The sequence below is a fragment of the Lycorma delicatula genome, chromosome 4 (assembly GCF_047948215.1).
Source record: "Lycorma delicatula isolate Av1 chromosome 4, ASM4794821v1, whole genome shotgun sequence".
Classification (NCBI taxonomy): Eukaryota; Metazoa; Arthropoda; class Insecta; order Hemiptera; family Fulgoridae; genus Lycorma; species Lycorma delicatula.
This window is the reverse complement of record NC_134458.1, coordinates 70253690-70276088: the sequence shown is the minus strand read 5'-3', so window position 1 is coordinate 70276088 and position 22399 is coordinate 70253690. Positions and strand designations below refer to the sequence as shown.

The 22399-nt window shown below is 30.4% G+C and overlaps 1 protein-coding gene across 3 annotated transcripts in view; it reads left to right on the top strand.

Annotated features, from left to right (window-relative positions):
- Positions 1-12739, top strand: part of Irbp (Inverted repeat-binding protein) — a 54040-nt gene extending 41301 nt beyond the window's left edge. Inside the window, exons 12-14 of one of the 3 annotated variants that reach the window (XR_012756112.1) lie at positions 1940-2115; positions 7404-7463; positions 11831-11971. Coding sequence is in view for 1 of the 3 variants with exons in the window: in XM_075363301.1 (XP_075219416.1) it covers positions 1940-2115; positions 11831-11965 (311 nt within the window). In the remaining 2 variants the exon portion in view is untranslated. Of the gene's footprint in view, positions 1-1939; positions 2116-7403; positions 7464-11830 lie in introns of all 3 variants that reach the window. The other 2 variants (XR_012756113.1, XM_075363301.1) reach the window with 2 other exon arrangements.
- The last annotated feature ends 9660 nt before the right edge of the window (positions 12740-22399 follow it).

Below are 22399 nucleotides of genomic sequence, written 5' to 3'. Positions count from 1 at the left end.
AGCACTCAATGAATTATTTTTTTACCTTTTTGTAATCATGTTATCAACATTTATGTCAAAGGTAATTATGTAACATTATGTAAACAGGTATGTACAACATTATGTAAAAAGGTAATCATGTTGATAACATGATTACCTTTTTGTAATCATGTTATCAACATTTATGTCTCTGCATTAAAATCACAACAATATTTTTCATTGTGAATGAATTATGGTTGTATAATGTATTACATTTCTTAAAAATTATTACTCTAGTCCCACTGTATAACTAAAAATTTATTCTTGATGGGTTTTAAATAATTAGGAGAGATCAACAATAAAAGTAGATCTATTATGATGATTGTTCTGATAAGTATACTTATTAGTCACTTCAGAGGGGCATACTACTCATTCCTGAGAATATAGTCATTGTTAGCATCTACTATCTGAACCACTTATATTGTTAAATTTTTATTTTATTTCTCATCCGTTATCTCTTTTATAGTTTAGTGTGTGATATTTTAACAAGGAGTTTAGTGTAAAATATGATTATTTATTTGAATTAAAAATTGGATTTTGCAAAAAAAAATACAAGTACAGGAATGAAGTATGATATTAATGTGACTGGAAATACAAAAGATATGTATATATCATTTTTAAATATCTCATTCAAGGTTTGCTGTACGATCGGACAAAGCATTTTGACCTGATTTAAGGAATCATAAAGCCAAATTGGTAATGAAAATGACTGAGTAGCTCCTTGTTTTAATAAGAACTTTTTATTCTTGATGTTTTAAAATCTTGGTTTGAGGCCACATTGGTGACTCGCATTTCACACATTAAGAAAAAGTTAACAGAAACAGTTTTGCTACTGTTATTGAGACTGACTTTATTTTAATTCAATAAGTTCCAAAAACATAAGTAACATGGTCGTACATATTGCACTGTTTTTCTGTATGCACTGAAATCTGTAATACAATCTCAAAATAAAACATAACACTCAGCAATCTTTGTAATCCATATTTTTGTGAAAAAAAACTGATATTTACTTACAATTTGAATACTTTTTTTTATATTTGTTATTATTATTAACAACTAAAATAGATTACCTTATGAAGGTATATCACAGAATTATTTGTTCTCCTTTATTTTTAACAAAGTATTCGAATATTTATTTATTCTGACCTAGGAAAATTAGAACATTTTAGTTTAAGCCCCAGTATATAAATATTTCTTGCATTTTTTAATTATATTTTAAGTGCTAAAAGCTCAATTTATAAGTTGAGATTTATGACAATTCAGTTTTACTATACCGCAGGTAGCCTACTGGTTCTTTCTTGATTAAAATAATTTTCCCTTAAAGAATTGCTCATGAAATTGGTTCTGCTTATCTGTAATCTTTTAAGAATACATTTTATATAAATCTAGTTCTTATTCGTTCCTGATCCCTTTTTTCACCCCAAACATATGTGGCCTTCTACATATTAAATTGCATTTATGGCTGTCTACAAATGTTAATATTTTATATAATGTTATTCATATTTTAACTTCCAAATTTTTCAATAGTAATGATTTTTGTGGTCCTTATTTTCCATATTTATTAGTATTTTGAATTTTTCATATTTTTGTAAATGAAATACCAAAATTTTAAGATAACAAATTTTATTTAATGAAACAAGGATCTAAAGTAGAATTAAAATAAACAATTGTGTTGAGTCCTAATTAATATTAATATTTATTTTAATTAATGAATCTATTTTCTTTTACAAATAAAATTCCAGTTGATTTAAGTTTGCCAAATAGAGTTTTTATTGTATTTCTTTCAGTTACATTTGTTTGCGTTGCAATAACTGTAAATTTTGTAAGCAAATGTTCATTAAGTTGTAAGTATGAAATGTTTATCTTAATAAGATAATGTATGTAAATGCAGTGAGTTAATCATTGTTAATGAAAATTTCAGTGCTGCCCTTTGAAAAAATTGGTGGTAGGCTGAAGTCATTAACTTCGGAATTCAATGAAGCATTCCCTAATGATTCACCTGGCAAAAAACGTAAAGGAGATGTTGAAAGTAATGATGATGAAGAGGTGAAAATTCCAAAGAGGTCAGAGGTTTGTGACCTTGTAAAACAAAAGAAGGTATTATTTTTTTAAGTTGTTAATTGTAAGTCTAAACTATCAAATGATGCAGTGTATTATAAAACTGAGGTACTGTTCTATTTTAAGGTGACAGTTCACTTTTAATCCCTTTCTCATCATCATATAATAACTGTAATCAGTTTAGTTCTGAAATATTGTACCCAAGAGTAAGTACTCTTTTCACAAGAGTATCACACATATATTAGATCCAGTCTTAATTCCATGCTCCATCAATGCACAGTATAGAATGCTTTTATTCCATTATTTTTATTTTTTATCGTTAAGTATTGTAAGTCGCATTTTGAATGCATTTATATTACGTTTGCATTGTTTTCTTTCATTTTAAACCATTAATCTTAATTGTTTTTTGTTTTTTTGCTGTCCAACTGTTATATTTTTCTGATTTACCTGTTAATCAGGGTATTGATCAGGAGTGATAGTTCTAATTGAATGTGCCTAACTCTTTCATTGCATTACTTGATTACTTGATTTCAGTTAGAGTTTGCTGTAATATTTTACTTTGTCTTTTATTGTCTTTCCAATTTTTGAAAACTATTTTTAGATTTATTTCATTTGAAAGTTATCTACAATTCTCTTCTGTTATTTACTTGTTTTATTGTTTCTTTCATGATTGGATTACTTCTTTATTGTACGAATTTTTTTTTATATTCATTTAATTTTATGCTCTCATTTGTTTCTGTTTTCTTGTTATTGTTATATGTAGATTATATGTATCCATAATCTACCATAAAGTTTCATTGTAGATTGTGATCCATATGTTAATGTTCTTAATTCTTTACCACAGCATTAGGTTTCTTCTCATAGATTTAGAGCTTCCTTTTCAATGCTATAATTTTTACTAGGAAATTAAACTATATGTGGTCTAAGAAACAATATAATTTTGGGAAGATTATTTTATTCTGTAGATATTTAGTTGATTTTAGAAGGATATCTGATATCATTTTATCTGACATTCCATCTCATCTTAAGTTGTCATATGCATTCAGTACTATCTTTATCCCCTACTTTTGAAGAGAAATGACTGATGATCATGTACACAAAGCTATATCTTTGTTGAGATACTTTATTATTTTATACTGAAAAATAAATAACATGAACTGTCTTAACAACAGATTGTGATGCAATCAAATGTCAGTGATGATGAAGTATTTCAGCTAGATGTATTAATCCACCGGGTTGGTCTAGTGGTTAACGCGTCTTCCCAAATCAGCTGATTTGGAAGTCGAGAGTTCCAGCGTTCAAGTCCTAGTAAAGCCAGTTATTTTTACACGGATTTAAATACTAGATCGTGGATACCGGTGTTCTTTGGTGGTTGGGTTTCAATTAACCACACATCTCAGGAATGGTCGAACTGAGAATGTACAAGACTACACTTCATTTACAGTCATACATATCATCCTCATTCATCCTCTGAAGAATTATCTAAAACGGTAGTTACCGGAGGCTAAACAGGAAAAAGAAAGAAAGAAAAGCTAGATGTATTATCATATCCATTTAAAAATGTTATACCTATGATGATTTTGGTATGATATTGCTACAGATATAAATAGAAATTTATTAGAAAAATAGATAATGAGAAACAGCTTCAGTAATGCAGTTTTATAAACACTAGAATATGCTGTATTTTAACTTTGCATGAATATACAAAGTATCTCAATAGATACGTATGACTTTTTTTTTTCATTTTATATCAATTATTTTGTTACAAAGCAGATGTAACAACATAGTTGATGTAAAATTAAACTAATGAATCATTCGTGATTTTAAAATATGTTTATGTGAAGGACAATACTTGAGCTATTCATGTTAGAAGTATTGGTTCATGTCTTTCGATATACTGCATTTACCTACTACAGTTCACCAGTCTGCTGGAAGTATTTGATAATACTCAGATACAATCAAACACCAGTATACCTTGGAATGTTGCTCTGTTTTTATAAATAGGCATAGTTAGATGCAGAGTAGAATAGTAGATATATTATCTACTATTTCATTCCTTCATATGTAAGTTTTTTTTGTGCAATATAATTTTGTATTCTACCATTTGTGAGGTCTTCATATGTCAGTTCTTCATCCAGCTATTATCTATCTGCAACTTTCATCCTCCTATAATTTTCCCCCATCCTTAAGTTCTATAGCAACCTCCAAAATAAAATTAGAGTCATCCGGCTTAGATTTTTGAAAGGTCATCTGTGTGTAAGTAAGTACTATCAAAGTAAGTGGAACTGTAGAACAAGAACTATGTAGTTTCAGACTAGGAAAGAGTATGTAAGGATCTTATTGAACAAAATATTAAATTCTTCAAAATGTTTAGTTAATCTAATTGATCTAGTGAGAAAACTGCTAAAGAAAAGTAGGGAGTTTAATAAGAGATTAATCATGATGTTCACAGATGTAGGAAAAGCTTATATTCAGTAAAGATATTAAAATTTTGAAATATATGAAAAAAATTGGGATAGAAGAGAGATATTAAGGTATTGGAAAAAATATATAAACACTGTAATCGTAGTCAGAACTCTGGTGGAGAACCTATAGTGTGAAATTTAATGCAATTTAAAGCTGGGAAGCATACTACCCACAGGCCTTTTTAATATAATGATGGAACAAATGAATCTCCCATATTAAATAGATAATGCAAGGGAAGTATGATACAATATGTTTTTAATGAATAACTGTATGGAATGACAAAGAAAAAAGAAGACAGTATCTGAAAGTAGTTGAAATTTTAGGATGAAGTTATATGATCTAAAATTTTGTAAAGAGAAGGCTGCACTGAATATTGTATTTTGAAGGGAAATGACTGATGATCATGTACACAAAACTATATCTTTGTTGAGATACTTTATTATTTTATATTGAAAAATAAATAACATGAATTGTCTTAACAACAGATTGTGATGCTATCACAAGTAATTCCTCATCCTGCTTCAGTAATTGTGATGCTTCAGTAATTCCTCATCCTTTGCTCTTTCCACCTGACTAACTTTTTCAAATTGTCCTGCTTCTGTGACCAAACCATTCTAATTTTTTTCACCTTATATAATAAATTAGTGAATGTATTGTCATTTTCAACTCATATTCCTGAATATTTATTTGAGTTGTCAGATTTTCTTTTAATTCTTTATTCCATGGGCTGATGCTTACTGTTCTTCACTTCTTGTTGAAGGCTTCCTTAGCTGTTTCAAACCTTTCCTTAACTTCTAAGCTGTATTACTTCCTTTATCCAACTTCATAGATAATTAACTGTTACTTGTTGCTTTATTTGTTCCCTGACAAGAGTAGAAGTTCAATTTTTACTTGTGGTTTTTTGTGCCCAAGATTTTTTTTCAGTCATTTGACTGGTTTCATGCAGCTCTCCAACATTCCCTATCTAGTACTAGTCGTTTCATTTCAATATACCCCCTAAATCGTACATCCCTAACAATTTGTTTTACATATTCCAAATGTTGCCTACCTGCACAATTTTTTCCTTCTACCTGTTCCTCCAATATTAAAGCGACTATTCCAGGATGCCTTAATATGTAGCCTATAAGTCTGTCTCTTTTAACTATATTTTTCCAAATGCTACTTTCTTCATCTATTTCCTGCAACACCTCTTCATTTGTCACTTTATCCACCCACCTGGTTTTTAACATTCTCCTATAGCACCACATTTCAAAAGCTTCTAATCTTTTCTTCTCAGGTACTTCAATCATCCAAGTTTCACTTCCATATAAAGCTACACTCCAAACATGTACTTTCAAAAATCTTTTCCTGATGTTTAAATTAATTTTTGATGTAAACAAATTATATTTCTGACTGAAGGCTCGTTTCGCCTTTGCTATTCGCCATTTTATATCTATCGCTCATGCTTCATCCATCTTTAGTATCAGAATTCGTATTAAAATGTATTTTATTCAATATTTTAGAAGTAATTAATTTTTATTCCTTCGTAGCAAGTGATAGTTTATTCAAATTTTAAAAAAATTAAAAATAGAAGAAATGTCGGCTGAATAACAAAGCGACTAGGATATAAATTTATTATAAAAAAACCTTCACAAAATTAATTCACATTGTTTTAAGACGAATCATTTTTGAAAAAAAGCCAGCAATTAATTGTATAACTTTGTTAGCCATGCTGGCCAAGATATGCTCTTCGTCTTTGAAAAGGGAACTATTAATGATTAAAATATAGATTAAAAAAAAAACTTTTTCAGTTTTTTTAAGTTTGAGAGTTTCCCAAAGGGGAGAGATACTAAGTTATTTTAATGAATATATTATTTAAAAAAATATGTTTTGAGCGTTATAAATTTCCAATTATGAATTATTTTTTTTTATTTTAGGGGCTCCCATTCTCAAGGTAAAGCATTCTGTTAAAATTGTTTGTTTTTTTAAAAAATGAACCTTAAGTGGTGATAATAGATTAAAAAAACAATTAGAATACATTCAAAAATATAGCCATAATTCTAAATAAAAAAATTTGTAAGTTTTTAGGAAGGGGTGAATATTTTCACCAAATTGTTTTTTAAGAAATTCTAAATAGTAAGGACTATAAAAATATTATAATTTTTACATTATAAATGCAATGTGTAACTTGCAAGTTGGATTTAAATTTAAAATAAATTAAAATGATTTTTTTTTTTATTAAAAAAAAATGATTTTTTTTTACCAAAAGATGTTTGGAGTGGGACGAACAATAAATGTTTAAAGCTTTGAAAGTCTATCGATGTAGATAATATAAATGTAAATAACTCCTATCATCAATTCCTTTTTTTTTTAAGCAAGATATACTTAAAAAAGGAAATATATAGTATTTTTTTAGTGGGGTGAGTAAGTAAATGTTTTTTTTGGTAATTTGGGATCTTGTCGAAAGCATTTTCAACTTTTGTGAAAAAACACTTTTGTTAAATTGCCCCGGTACGATTTTACGTTTTATTTCTTCCGATACATCCACACTGCTTTTTCAAATTTTTGCAAAAATTGATTTTGTTGTTTTCCCCGGAAGATCGTACCAGTCTACCAAGTTTGAAGAAATTGATCAGCTGGGATCCAGAGTTATAAGACCAAACACAGGTCAAAGTATGTACATAAGCACAAATATCCATCTGAGAAAAATGAATTTTTGGGCTTGGTAGCAATGGAATAAGAACACATTTTGCAGATTATTCACAATATATTTAGATTTATTATTTTTCTTAAGTATTTTAAATATCTCCGTAAGATACAAAAGTTAAAAACAAACCAATTCTTTTCTAATTTTTTACCGACATATTAATTTCCCGTTACAGGTATAATTTCTGTAGCAGCATATATTTCTTAACTTGTTGCTGACAGTTCCTTACACGTACGTAAGTAGTCTTTCCTTCATAAACTCACAGATATTAATGATACAAATTATGTATAGAGTACTCCACACCATTAGCAATTATCCACAAGTCATTTAGCTAAAACTACTTAGAAAGTGATTGTTGATAAAAGAAAAGTGAAGTAATAATAACGTGAGATTCTAACACCGGAGAAACGATAAACATACAGCAGAGAAAAAATTACCATATTGTGAAGTGTTCAGCCACTTTACTGTTGGGAAAATCTTCCTGTCCTCAGTAGTTAAAGAGAGCTAAGAGTCGATGATATGTAGATATTTACAATCTACAGTGTGTTGAACATTTTCTTTTGATCAACTCTGTTTTCACTGAACGCTGTGCACGGTGCAAAAGTTATATTTATATTATATAATATTAATATAATAAATAAATAATATTATATTAATAATAAACATTATAATTTTTTTAAATTAATTTATAATATTATTTTATATTTATATTAGATTATATCTTTTTTTGTCTTAAGTCATTTGACTGGCTTGATGCAGCTCTCCAAGATTTCCTACCTAGGTCAAGTTTCACTTCAATATAAATCTACGCTCCAAACATATACTTTCAAAAATGTTATGCTTAGATTTAAATTAATTTTCGATGTAAGAAAATTATATTTCCGACTGAAAGCTTGTTATGCCTGAGTTATTCGGCATTTATATAGCTCCTGTTCATCCATCTTTAGTAATTCTACTTCACAAACAACAAAATTCTTCCACCTCCTCAGTCTTTTCCATCCTATTTTTATATTCAAGTGTTCATCTATTTTATTTCTACTGCATTTCATTATTTTCGTTTTGTTCTTGTGTATTTACATGCGGTAGTTCTTTTGTAGGACTTCATTCCTGCCATTCATTGTATCTTCTACATATTTTTTACTCTCGGCTAGAATTTCTATATCATCAGAAAATCATAGCATCTTTATCTTTTCACCTTGCACTGTTACTCCGGATCTAATCTTTTCTTTAACGTCAGTAACTGCTAGTTCTATTTAAAGATTAAAAAGTAATGAAGATATGGAACATCCTTGTCCGATTCCATTTTTTATTACTGCTTCTTTCTTATGTTCTTCAATGATTACTGTTGCTGTTTGGTTCCTGTAAATATTAGCAATCATTCTTCTATCTCTGTATTTGAACCCTAATTTTTTTTAAATGCTGAACATTTTATTCCAGTCTATGTTATCAAATGCCTTTTCTAGGTCTATAAATGCCAAGTATGTTGGTTTATTTTTCTTTAATCTTCCTTCTACTATTAATCTGAGGCCTAAAATTGCTCCCCTTGTCCCTGTACTTTCCCTAAAACCGAATTGGTCTTCTAACACTTCTTCCGCTCTCCTCTCAATTCTGTACAGAATTCTAGTTAAACGTTTTGATGCACCATTACTTAAGCTAATTGTTTTCTATTCTTCACATTTATCTGGTCCTGCTTTTTGGTATCATTACAACACTTTTTGAAGTCTGACAGAACTTCCCCTTTGTTCGTTAATATTACACATCAAACTGTACAATCTACCACTTTCACATCTGCACTGCGCAGTAATTTTGTAGCTATCTTGTCTATCTTATCAAGAGCCTTTCTCCCATTCAAATCCTTCAATGCTCTAATAAATTCTAATCTCATTATTGTATCTCCCTTTTCATCCTCTATAACACAAATTCCAATTCATTTCCTCCAATACATTCCACTCCTATCAACCTTTTCCTTCGTAACATAAATCGGTATACCATCTTTATTTAACGCATTATTAGATTTTAACTTACTGTACCACAAAATTCTCTTTAACGTTTTTGTACGCTCCGCTTATTTTACCAATGATCAATTCTCTTTGCATTTCTGAACACTTTTCTTTAGTCCACTCTTATTTTGTGATTTGTTCTTCCTGTTTATAGTATTTCTTCATTGTCGATAATTCCTTTTACCTTCTTCATCACTAGAATTATTATACTTTCTCCATTCATCCATCAGCTGCAATATATCTTCTGATATCAAAGATTTTCTAGCAGTTCTCTTTGTTTCGCCTAAGTTCGCTTCTGCTGATTTAAGAATTTCCTTTTTAACATTCTCCCATTCTTCTTCTATATTTTCTACCTTATCTTTTTTACTCAGACCTCTTGCAATGTTTTCCTCAAAACATCATCTTTACTTCCTCTTCCTCAAGCTTCTCTAAATTCCACCCATTCTGGCACCTTTTCTTCAGGTTTTTAAACCCCAATCTACATTTCATTATCACTAAATTATCACTTTAATTATCGCTATTGATTTCTGCTCCCAGATATGCTTTGCAGTCAACGAGTTGATTTCTAAAACTTTGCTTAACCATGATATAATCTATCCGATACCTTGCAGTATCATCTGCCTTTTTCTATATGTATAATCTTCTATTATGATTGTTAAACAGAATGTTGGCAATTATTAAATTATACTTCGTGCAAAACTCAACAAGTCAATCATGCCCTCTTTCATTTCTTTTGGCCTGCCCATATTCACCCACACTATTTCCTTCCTTGCCTTTTCCGATGCTTGCATTCCAATCTCCAGCTATTAAATTTTCATTCCCTTTTATGTGTTTAATTGCTTCGTCAATTTCTTCATATACACACTACCTCATCATCATCATGGGCGCTTGTAGGCATGTAGACGTTAACAATCCTTGTCTGTTTAGGTTTCGATTTTATCCTTATTACAATGATTTTATCACTATGCATTTTGAAATACTCTACTCTCTTCACTATTTTCTTGTTCATTATGAAACGTACTCCTGCCCATTATTTGAAGCTGAGTTAATTATTCTAAAATCACCTGACCAAAAGTCTTTTCCTCTTCACACCGATCCTTGATAATTCCTAATACTACATTTATCCTATCCATTTCCCTTTTTAAATTTTCTAACCTACCAACCTTTTTTAGACTTCTGACATTCCACGCTCCAACTCATTGTTTTTTATAAAAAAATGTATGACCAACATGGATATGAAATAAAATACTGATAAAAAAGTATATATTTTTGTTATTCTTAGTTAATAGCTTATTGTTAATTTTTTAATTTTCTGGTGACCCCTTCCTTAGTAGTCCCTATGTGGAGTACCGAACGGGGGACTAGTTTACCTCAGAAATATTTTACCAATGAGGAAGGCACCTCTTATCCTTGTTATATGAAAATGTAGAGGGCTACATTCTCTTGGAACAAAGCAGCTGTAGTTTTCCATTGCTTTCAGCTGCTCAGTACTCAGAGGATTGAGTGATGTTGATATGGCCGTTTAAGTCGTCCTGACCTACGCCCTTAACAACTACTGAAAGAGCTGCTGCCCTCTTTCAGGAATCATTCCTTAGTCTGGCTGTCAACAGATACCTGTTCAATATGGTTGCACCTTCGGTCCAGTTATTCTGTATCTGAGCACTCAAGCCCCTCACCAACGGCAAGGTCTTATGATTCATAGAGGGAGGCCTAAGATTATAAGTTTTTAAATTATATGAAAAACAGTTTTCTTTGAAATTTTTTATGAATCCTATTTACTTAATTTTTATTAATTAATATTTATTATTACAGTCATACCACTGTATTTATAAAGCACTTGATTCTTTATCTGACAACCTTTTTCTCTTTTTAGATTGGATTTTGAGAATTTAAGTAAAGTCTAAACTAAATATTTAACTCTCTTACTAATAAGTATTTCAAAATGCATAGTGATAAAATCATTGTAATAAGGATAAAATCGAAACCTAAACAGACAAGGATTGTTAACGTCTACATGCCTACAAGCGCCCATGATGATGATGAGGTAGTGTGTATATGAAGAAATTGACGAAGCAATTAAACACATAAAAGGGAATGAAAATTTAATAGCTGGAGATTGGAATTTAGTTATACCTATATTGAGTACTGACTTTTTAGATAATTTTTAGACATTGTATGAAATTTTTTTATGTTAATTACATTAGGAGAAAAATCTTTCAAAAGATCTTGTGATCACAACATTGAAAGAGAATCAGAAAATAAATTCATCAAGAAAGAGTTAAAGATAATCGGAAAGCTGTGAAATCTAGAAAATAAAGGTATAAATCAACTGTTCTGAAATCACAAATAATCTGCAGTATTTGTCATTGTGATATTTAAAAAAAAAAAAAATAATAATTATTACTAAAACTACTCATAGATCTTAATTTTGTAATTTGACATGTCTGTGTGCTTCAAGTGTGTGTGTGTGTGTGTGTGTGTGTGTGTGTGTGTGTGTGTGTGTGTGTGTGTGTGCACATGATGTAATTTAGAAGAAATAATCAGTAAGAAAATGACTATTTAAGTTAATTTTAGATTGATCTTTTTTATTCATAATTTTCAGATTGAAAAGCTTACGATTGCACAGTTAAAGGAATTATTACAACTTGTACCTACTATTCCAAATTCTGCAAAGAAGAAAGCAGACTACATTAAATTGGTTTACAAACATTTTGATGAAATTAAACATAATATTTGATCATTTTTATTTTCTGTCTAATACATTAATATCATCATTATTACTCATTAGTCATTAGTATTATTCCCAGTTATAAACAACATCCTGAAAAGCTTCCTCATGTACATACTGTACACAGCTGTTACATGCTGTTTATATTTTTTTTTTTTTTTTTTTTTTTTGTAAAACTGATCCCATATTATACCGTTTTTTAGTAGGTTTATGTTTAAATTATTGTGATATGTAATAATTTTTTTCTTGGTAATTTGAAACTTTAATCCCTGTTAGTTGCTGAATTTTCAATATGATTCCAAAAAGTGTTCTTGTAAAATATCTGTATAAGTGTGCAGTGGTTCATTGTTTGTGTTCTGCTATCCATTGTTAGCTAATTTACAAAAAATAAATTCAGTAATTTAACAGAAATATTTTTCAGTCTAATATCTTTTACATTTTTATATATTAGAAAGCATTAACATCAATATAAAATATTGGGAGCTGAATATAAAATAAATAATTATGTGCTTATTTAGACCAAAATAGTTTAAATTATCATTTTTAAATGTAATAACCATTTCACTTAATGAGTGTATCAACTATTAATAATAATAATAATAATGTGGGTTATATCATTTCTTGTGCATTTTATTCATTTAAAACATGTTGGAATTAAAATTCTTTGTGTTTAATGATTCGCATTAAAATGATTATTTTTTTCTTTAAATATTTTTGAATTGAAATAATGTTAATATTTTTATGATAAAAATATATATTCATGTTTTAAAAATTAATTTGTGTTGTTTTTCCTGCATAATATTTATTTTTGTAATATCCCCTATAAATACATGTAACATTTAATTATATGCACTCATTATCTTATTTTTCTGTTACAACAGAGTTTTATTTACTATCAGAAAAAGTCTACCCATTTTAGTTCAGGTAGGTCGTTGTATTACCACTCTTGCAGACATCTGCATGTTTTACAGTTAATTTATATCATCTTATTGTAGTTTAAGAAGACAATCGGTGATAGAGCAGTGACTATATACCCCAGTCCTTGTCTGAATTTTTTATTAAAAAAAGTATGACCAACTTGGATATCAAAGAAAATACTGATCAAAAAGTATAATTTTTTGTTATTCTTTATTAATAGCTTATTGTTAAAATGTTATTCTACAGTTTTACATTACATTCATTTTCATCCTTTACTGCCCATAAATCATAACCTAGTTCTGTTGTGTGTATGATAGATCAGTTTCCTAAATACTTATTTTAGTTGTTATTGTAATAAGTCATAGGCAAAACTGTCTCATATCCGTATAACTTTTTAATGTTTATAAATAAATAGTAGTTAACTCATCCTAGAAATAAGTACTACTAAAATTATTTTTAACAATTATAACTCGCCTTACTACTTAACACAAATTAAGTTTTATTTTAATTGACATTAAGACAATTTTCATTGATCATTACCCTAGATTCTCAACACAATTATTTCTATGTAGTAAAATGAATGAATGTAAAATAATTTAGTTTTTATAATTACAATTAACTTTAAATTTAAATTATAAGACTTTGAAAGCAAGAGAATTACATAAACACTTAGAAATATTCAATCTTAGACTGTTAACAATGAAATCATAAAAAGATTTTATTCATTCATTCTGTATCTTCCTGTTGACCTCATTCTCCTGGTAACAACACTGTAAGATAGAGCTTATCATTCACAAAAGCAAATGATGTGACTCACAAAAATAAAAAATCATTTATGACATCCAGAATAAAATTGGATTTAGAACAGACCTCTGTGGCATACTGTATTCTATAACTGAACTCTTATTTTAAATTAATAATTACAATTTGTAGTATAATATAGAAGTTTCAAAGATATTACTCAGATTTCAACTTCTTTAGTAGAAAGTTCTATTGAACAGTATCAAATGCCTTAGTAATTTCCAACAAAAACACCTATTTTTGTTTCTTGGAGTTGAATTTAAACTATGATAATTATCAAAAAGAAAGTTTGTAATGCATATTCAATATTTCAGCTATTGCTGAAACCAACTGTCCCCTGTAACTTAAAAGATTCAAGAAAATTTCTAATATATTGTTTTTTTAAATCTTTGATAAGTGGTTAATAAAGATAATGGTCAGCAGTAATTACTAGTTTCTTATCTCTCTTGTTATGTATGATAATAACTGTACTCTTTTTAAGCATGCTTTGAGTATATCTGTTACTTGAGCTTATACTAAACATGAATGTTAAGGAGCTAAAGTACTAGTTGCACCACAGAATATTGTATTTTATAATTTATCTTCACTTCTTTAATCAGTAAAATAGAGTTAATACACATAATCATCTCCATAGTAGTATTAGTAAAGGATTAAATATATACCTTTTTATTTTCAGAAGGATGAACAAATAAGGCTAAAAAATAACAACCCTTATACTATTACGCAAACACACTATGAAACATGTTTTTAACGAATCTAGTAAATACTTGATTTAATAGTTGACCACCAAATCATTGAAATAGAATAGATTCACCTTAAGAATGTTTTTATGTTATGTAAGACTTTTAGCTGCAAATAACAAGTTTACCCGATATCTAGTCCCAGACCAAGGCAGAAGTGTCATTAGCATGTAACAGGAATAATCCTGTGGTGAGTTATTCTAAGTTCCATTTGTGTCCTATGATATTGTTGTGTCAAAGAAGGAAAGGGTTTCCATTAAATATGCATTCTTTTGAAGGTAAATGATCATTGGCCCTGAACAAATACAAGAAGGTATTTCAACAATGACAAGGGTGGAACATCTTAGAAGTCATACATCTAAAACTTAGAACCAAGATTCCATAAGAGACAGAAAAAAATATTGGTTTAGGCCTGAAAATTAACACAAAAAAAGATTCACTAGAAAACTAAAAGTAAACAAGCAGGAAGAGGAAACTTTGGATTGGAAAAGATAAAAACTCTGGATAATGAAAAATATGTTATAATTGATGGATGAAAACAGAAAGTATTAATGGAAAATGTGAAGCAGGAAATTATCTTGATGTATGGAAAATAAAATAAATAGAAAGTGAGAAATAGCAAAGGAAGACTGGCTGAAGGAAAGGTGTGATGACGTAGAAAGAAAAATAGCACATGCCTGCAAAATTTGGGTTGTGGAATGGTTTTTAATTTTTGGTAATTGATTCCTATGTATTTTTTAGCACTGAATCCAAAAATAACCTTCATTTTTTCCCTCATGTCAGGATTTTTCACAAATCAAATTTCAAAATTTGTAAAAAGTTGAAAAATTGAGAAAATGTGATATTATAAAATAGACATAAAACGATATCTTTTTTTTTTTTATAATAAATTAATATAATATATTCACTTTTTTTGGCTTATACTATGCATTCTTATAACTAAACAATTGAGTGGTCTGAAAAGGAAGATGGGGGGAGGGTTTGGTTGAAGATGATGAGATGATGGGAAAGCTTGGCCGACAGGTTGGACAAGATGTAACATGTTTATTGGCAGCTATCCATGCAACTACTATCAGTGCTGTTTCAACCATCAGCATGTGTAAATCGAGTTTTTTTCCATTCTTTGTGATCAAACATGTTTTTATCAGTGGAAAATATATTTTCAGGCCATAAAGCAATCTTTCTGTTTTCAAAAGCACTTCAAGATGCTGCTAAAATTCTGCAGATTCTTTTTGTTACATTTGTGGTGATTTAGTGGTGGAAAGGCAAAAAGGAAATATAACAAGGTTTTGTTCGACAAGTGTACCTAACATATTTTGTGAAAATAGGAAATCAAGACAAAACTTAGGCACCCAACTACGTTTGCTGCACATGTGTTGAAGGACTTAGACGGTGGTCATAGGATAAACATGAAGCGTGTAGATTTGGAGTTCCAATGGTACGGCAAGAGCCACAGATTCACACCAATAATTGTTACGTCTGTTCTACTGGTGTTCACAGTTTCAATTTGAAGAATAAAAAAAGAATCAACCAAATATGCCATCTGCTTTACACCCAGTTCCTTATGGTCTAGACGTACCAGTGCCAATTTCACACAAAATTTACCTAAAATAGACAGTTCCACAAGTGATGTAAATGAAGATAGCATCAAGTACGAACCCAGAGATAGCTGTGCACCAGAGCTTTATTCACAGTCTGAACTAGATTTGATTCAAGACTTGCATCTGATCAAAGAAAATTCAGAATTGCTTGGTTTGAGGCTTAAAGAGAAGAACCTGTGAGCAGCTGACACCTCATTTCCTGGTTCAGATACAGAAAAAAGGATTTGCTTCTATATTTTTCAGAAGAAGGAGAATTAGTCTTTCTGCACTGATATACGTGGACTTGACTTGATTTAACATTTGATACAAAACTACCGATTGGATACTGTTCATAGATTCATCCAAAAGAAGCCTCAACGTTATCCTTCTTCACAATGGGAATACGTATCCATCAATACTCATTGGACAATCTGTCCATGTAAAAGAGGGTTACAATAATTTGGAATTTGTTCTCAATAAAATTAAATACAACAATCATGTGGATTACATGTGGTGATCTCAAAATAATATCAATGCTCAGAGGACAGCAAGGATACACTAAGTTTCTGTGTTTTTTGTGTGAATGGGATAGCAGAGACCGAGAATTGTTGGATAAGGAAAGATTGGCCAAAAAAAGCTTCATTAGAACCTGGAACTAAAAATGTGTTTTGAAAAACTTAACCACATATATGACAAATTTCCAGTCTTATCAACCGCCAAACTAAAAGAGGGGTGTCTTTACTGGTCCTGAAATTAGAAAATTTCTCAGAGATGGTAATTTTGAGAAGTTTTCCTACAGAGAACATAGAAGGAAAGTGCAAAGCAGAGTATAAGCTGTCCCAAGAAACTTCAACACATGGAGTAAATTTGTAAGTATTTTACATACTTCATAATAAAGGGTGGGTGGGTAGGTTGCATTACTTCATCATAAAAGTGGTAATGCAAAGGCAAGACACCTCATAAAAATAAATTAATTTAAAAATGCACTATAATAGAAATTAGGCTTTTTTGTGGCAATTTTCATTAGAAATTAAGGACTTCTCCTCCTCTTCAGACCACTCAACTGTTTAGCTATAAAAATGCATAGTATAAGCAAAAAAAAGTGAATATATTATATTAATTTATTGTGAAAAGAAAATGTTTTGTATCTATTTTATTGTATCACATTTTTACAATTTTTCAACTTTTTACAAATTTTGCTTTTGCAAAAAATTCTGACATGATGGAAAAAATTAAGGTTATTTTCGGATTAAGTAGTAAAAATACTCACGAATCAATTATCAAAAACTAAAAAACAACCATTGCAGGCTTTTGTAATTATAGGAAACAAAGACATGTAGTGTATAGCAAAGTAGGAGAAAATTTTCAGCATTAAAACTGAAGTAACATCAGTGGTCAAGATGAGAAACTGTTGTTATGGAGAGAAGACAAAGTTTCTTGGTTACAGGAAAAAATAGTACTGTATTGCAGGACAAAATTTTCTGAAGTATTTGAGGAGGTAGGTGTGTGATGTTTTTTTAATAAAGTATCTATCCTTATAGTTTTCCCCATACAATCTGTAGCAGAACAGAAAATCATGTGTGCAGTTAACTCTATCAGTCCACATTCCCCTCACTTAGCATGTTAATATTACCAAACCTTATGAATGCAGCATCAACTTTCAGAATTGGTAGGTTGCTATCTATCCTGTTAACACTTCTCTGTGAACCGCAGACCATGATTTAGTACTGTTCATCCACTGGCATTCCTAGTCGCTAGAGATCCATGCTATCTGAAAGCTGTTTGAACTAATTCTCACCCTTCTAGTAGAGTTCTGCCATAGAATTATGTCATGGATTTATAAACCTGTCGCAGTATTAGGGTTTGTTGTGGACGGGCCCCATCCACAAGTGTTTGGCATGGCCAACCCTTGGTACAATCACTTTTTTCTTTTCTTTTTTTTTTTAACCTCCAGGACCACTGTTAAGTATTGCTTCAGAGGATGATATGAATGATTTGTAGCCATGCCTGCCTGACTGGGATTTGAACCTGGGACCTCCAGATGAAAGGCCGAGATGCTACCACTTGCACAGTGGATGCCGGCTGGTACAATCACTTAGCTCTAGCCAACTCACCATTGAAACAGAACTACTCCACTGATGAATGGCCATCTCATTGACCTGACCCAGCCTGGGGTCTTCTATTACCAATGTGAGAGGCTAGTCTGAATGTTGGGCCAATGTCCACAGTGAGATCTTGAAACAGGGATAGCAGAGCTTGTGCTAGGTTTTGAAGGTCCTTTGCCTGAGAAATAAGGGTCATCAAGAGTCCAAACCTTAATTATCTGACAAAGTGAACATTTTGACATTATCTTCACATCACTGGGAGCTATCATAGAACTGGATTAGGTGAAGATGAGCTAAGCATGGGAACATGAAAAATAATTCTAACCCCCAAATTAACTCTAGAAGCCAGGTTAAAAAACAAAGATATGCACACGGAATTTAGGAGGTATTGAAAAAGCATTTGATAGTGCAGAATGAATAAGATTTTATGAAATATAGAGAAAGAAATTATTTGTGTTGTAATACAACTAGAAGTGCAGTACAGAAAGGACATTTTCTGTTCAAATATTTGACAACGTAAATTACATTATGCCAAATGGTGCTGCAAGCACTGTATGCGCGTGCAATTCATAAATCATAATTTGAGATATATTTTAATTATGTATTATTATATCCGAGATATTATAGAAAATTATAGTTAAACAAAAAAATGCAAATGATAATCTCTGGATAGGTAATTTTTTTATTTCTGATTCGGTAAATATGTTGTTATAACTAAGTTAAAATCATGCAACATTATGGAAAAGTGTGGTTTCCATGCATCATATTTTTCAAGCTCCTTGTCACTAATTGAAGTTGCCCCCAAAGGCATAGATTAATATATATTAATGTAAAATAACTGACAACCTGTTATAACTTGAAATTAGTAGAAGTGCAATCAATTAGAAATATCTAGTGTGTCGGTACTCATCCTATATATATTTCAATGAACATCAAATTTAATCCTCATTGTGAACTAAATTGTAGAACGCACTAAGCTTAATTTTTCTCCGTATATATCACATGAGCTTACACTGTCCTACATCGCACTTCATATTTTTGCTTTAAATGCAATTTGTTTATTTCATACTTATGTGGCTCAGGTTACAACCAGTTTCTATGAAAGGTTGCATCGGTTCTAGCCATGATGGTGACTGATTAATGTAAAGGCTATTTCAAATATGACTTCCAATTGGCTGATAAAAAAAATTACAAGAGAAAAAAAGAATTTATTATTTAAATAAGTTACTTTACTAACTGTATTTTATCAATCGCTATTTACATTTAGGAACTTACACCAAAATATCAGCTTTTGCAGATTCACCAAAGATAACCAGCCACAACCCCATCCAAGAGCTCCTCATCAGTTTCTAACCTTTGAGTAACTACTTAGACCTTTTTGGTGTGAAGGTAATTGCCATACTGTGCCAAGTTGTCTGGACTGTAAGAAGTTAGTCAATAAAGTTCTACTTGAGTAAAGTTGTTGTGTGATTTATGGAGTTTTTCATTATAATAGGTAAGATGAGCATCTCACATGATTTGTTTTGGATTGATCTCATAATTTTTGAAATTTGTAAAATTTAGAGTTCAGAACTCATGAATGACATTCATACATGATTTGTTGAAATCTTTGAATAAGTTCATTAGTCAATTAATTGTCACACTTCCCTCTTCATGTGCTCTTCTGTAACTTTCTTGTATGAATCTCTCACAGCACTGTTACATCATTATTACCACTAATAGTGCAGTAAATCTGGCATTGAACCATACACTTTGGGTAGGCAGCAATTTCTTTTTTCATTATGTAAAAGGGTCAAACCTGAATTTAAATTTGAGTTTCTGGAGTGGGGGCAACCCCACCCATCTTGAAAATAAGTGTTTAATCAGTTTTTTTCATTTATCTTGAAAAATAATTCCCATAAACATTTTGAAAAGAGCTTTTTTTAAATAATATTATACACACTTTTATTCATAACATTTTGTTTTAACCTTTCTGATAAAAAAAGCTATAAATAAAAAGAAATCTAAAATTAAGGGATGAATCTTTTGAAGCATAATTACTTTTTCTATTTATCTTTGAAAAATTTACAGCAGTTTTATGTAGAGCTTTACTTAAAGAATAATTTGACCTGCTAATGCTTATAATTTTCTTTATTTTTTGAGCTGTTTTAGCACCTTCGAATGAAGCAGCCAAAGGGTTAATGAGGTACATAAGTGTATAAATATTTTATCTATATTTATTTTACATATTTCATTTTATGTTATTATTTTCTTATATTTTAGGCACTTATTTATTTATATATTTAATTATAAATAATAATAATGAATCATTCACGCTTTCTCTGGCTGCAAAACAACTTCAACAACTTACAACATGGATAAACTGAAATTTCTTTCAACTTTTGAAAAATGCCCTCAATTAGCAGCTGTAGTAGAGCTCTATCTGAACAACCCAAGTCGATCTAAATCTACAGAGCCTAATAGGTGATTGGTTTTTCATAACTGTATGTGTTGGATATAAATCAGAACAATCAATCGATGTGTTTCATTATATACAGTTCAAAAAATCAGTTATTAAATCCAAATTCAATTTATCTTTGCTTCCTCCAACAAAAGATTCAATTAATCTACATTCAATGAAAGTCTATCATCAGATTGAAACTTGGATCCGACGATTCAAAGACCCTGAATTGTAGGGTTCAAAGAAAACCTGTTGAACATTTCTAGCAGTACAGTACACCAAGGCACCCTTTTTTTTCTGTCTAGCCTCCGGGAATTACCATTCGGGTATTAGTTCAGAGTATGATATGTATGAGTGTGAATGAAGTGCAGTCTTGTACAGTCTCAGTTCAATCATTCCTAAAATGTGTGGTTAATTATAAATTAACCCAACCACTAAAGAACACCGTTATCCACGATCTAGTATTCAAATATGTATAAAAGTAAACTGCCTTTACTAGGACTTGAACACTGGAACTCTCGATTTCTAAATCAGCTGATTTGGGAGGATGCATTCACTACTAGACCAACCCGGTGGGTTACACCAAGGGATCTGCACCTCCAGAACTATTGAAGTTAATGTTTTGCAGGTACAAAACAAAGTGTGGTGTAACTTGAGGATGCTGAAAAGCAGTATGAAGTGCTGTCATCTGCCAGCATTGTAATGGTGAAACCTGTAAAAATGTTGTAGCAATTTTGGATTTATTACATGAAAAAAAAATAGCAGATGACACACTCATTATTACCAGAAAATATTAATGACATTTCACTTGATACCGATAGAGATACAAATATTTTCAATAATTTGTCCTCAGAATTTGAACCATAACCTGATCCTTTCAAAAAAAAACCAGGCTACAATAATTGATTGAGACGATTTGTGAATTATATACTACTGGTAGCAATGTTCACGTGGATCTTGTTTTTACTGCAACTTATTTATCCTCAACAGCCAGTAGGGAGTTAGTTTTATAATAGCCCTCACATTTCTTAGGCAGTGTGTGTGGTACAACCCTGTTTCAGTTAGTATAGTTAACCTCTCCAATATTTCAGGTTAGTTACTAATGAGGGAGCACAAGTGAGTGCACTCAGTGTTAATCAACTGATGTTGCAATCAGAGCTTAGCAGGGAGCATATGACTTATTACAGTGGAATAGGTATGAGTGACATTGTGAAAAAGGAATCAAGAAGGATACCACCTCTTTAGGATTCCCTAGGTTGTGTACAAAAAGTCATGTTATAACAATAAGGGTTAAACAAGTTCTTTGGTCAATAACTTAGCTTACATTAACTTTTTTTTCAAAGCATATTGCCACATTAAATTCTATATCTTATGTAAATCTTTCTTTATGTAAGAAAGAAGCCGTAATATAAAAAGGAGTCTGACAAGGATGTCCCCTATCTCCATTACTTTTTAATCATTACATAGAACTAGAAGTTAATGATGTTAAGAACAATTTAGATCTGGAGTAACAGTGCAAGGTGAAAAGATAAAGATGCTATGATTTGTTGATGACATAGTAATTCTAGCTGAGAGTAAAAAAGATTTAGAAGAAACAATGAATTTGCATAGATGAAGTACTACTCAAGAACTACCACATGAAAATAAACAAGAACAAAATGAAAGTAATGAAATGTAGAAGGACCACTGAATATAAAAATAAGAAGAGAAAGATTATGGAGGTAGAAGAATTTTGGAAGCAGAATTACTAAAGATGGACAAAGCAGGAGCGATATAAAATGCCAAATAGCACAAGTAAAACGAGCTTTCAATCAAAGATATAATTTTCTTACATCAAAGATTAGTTTAAACATCAGGGA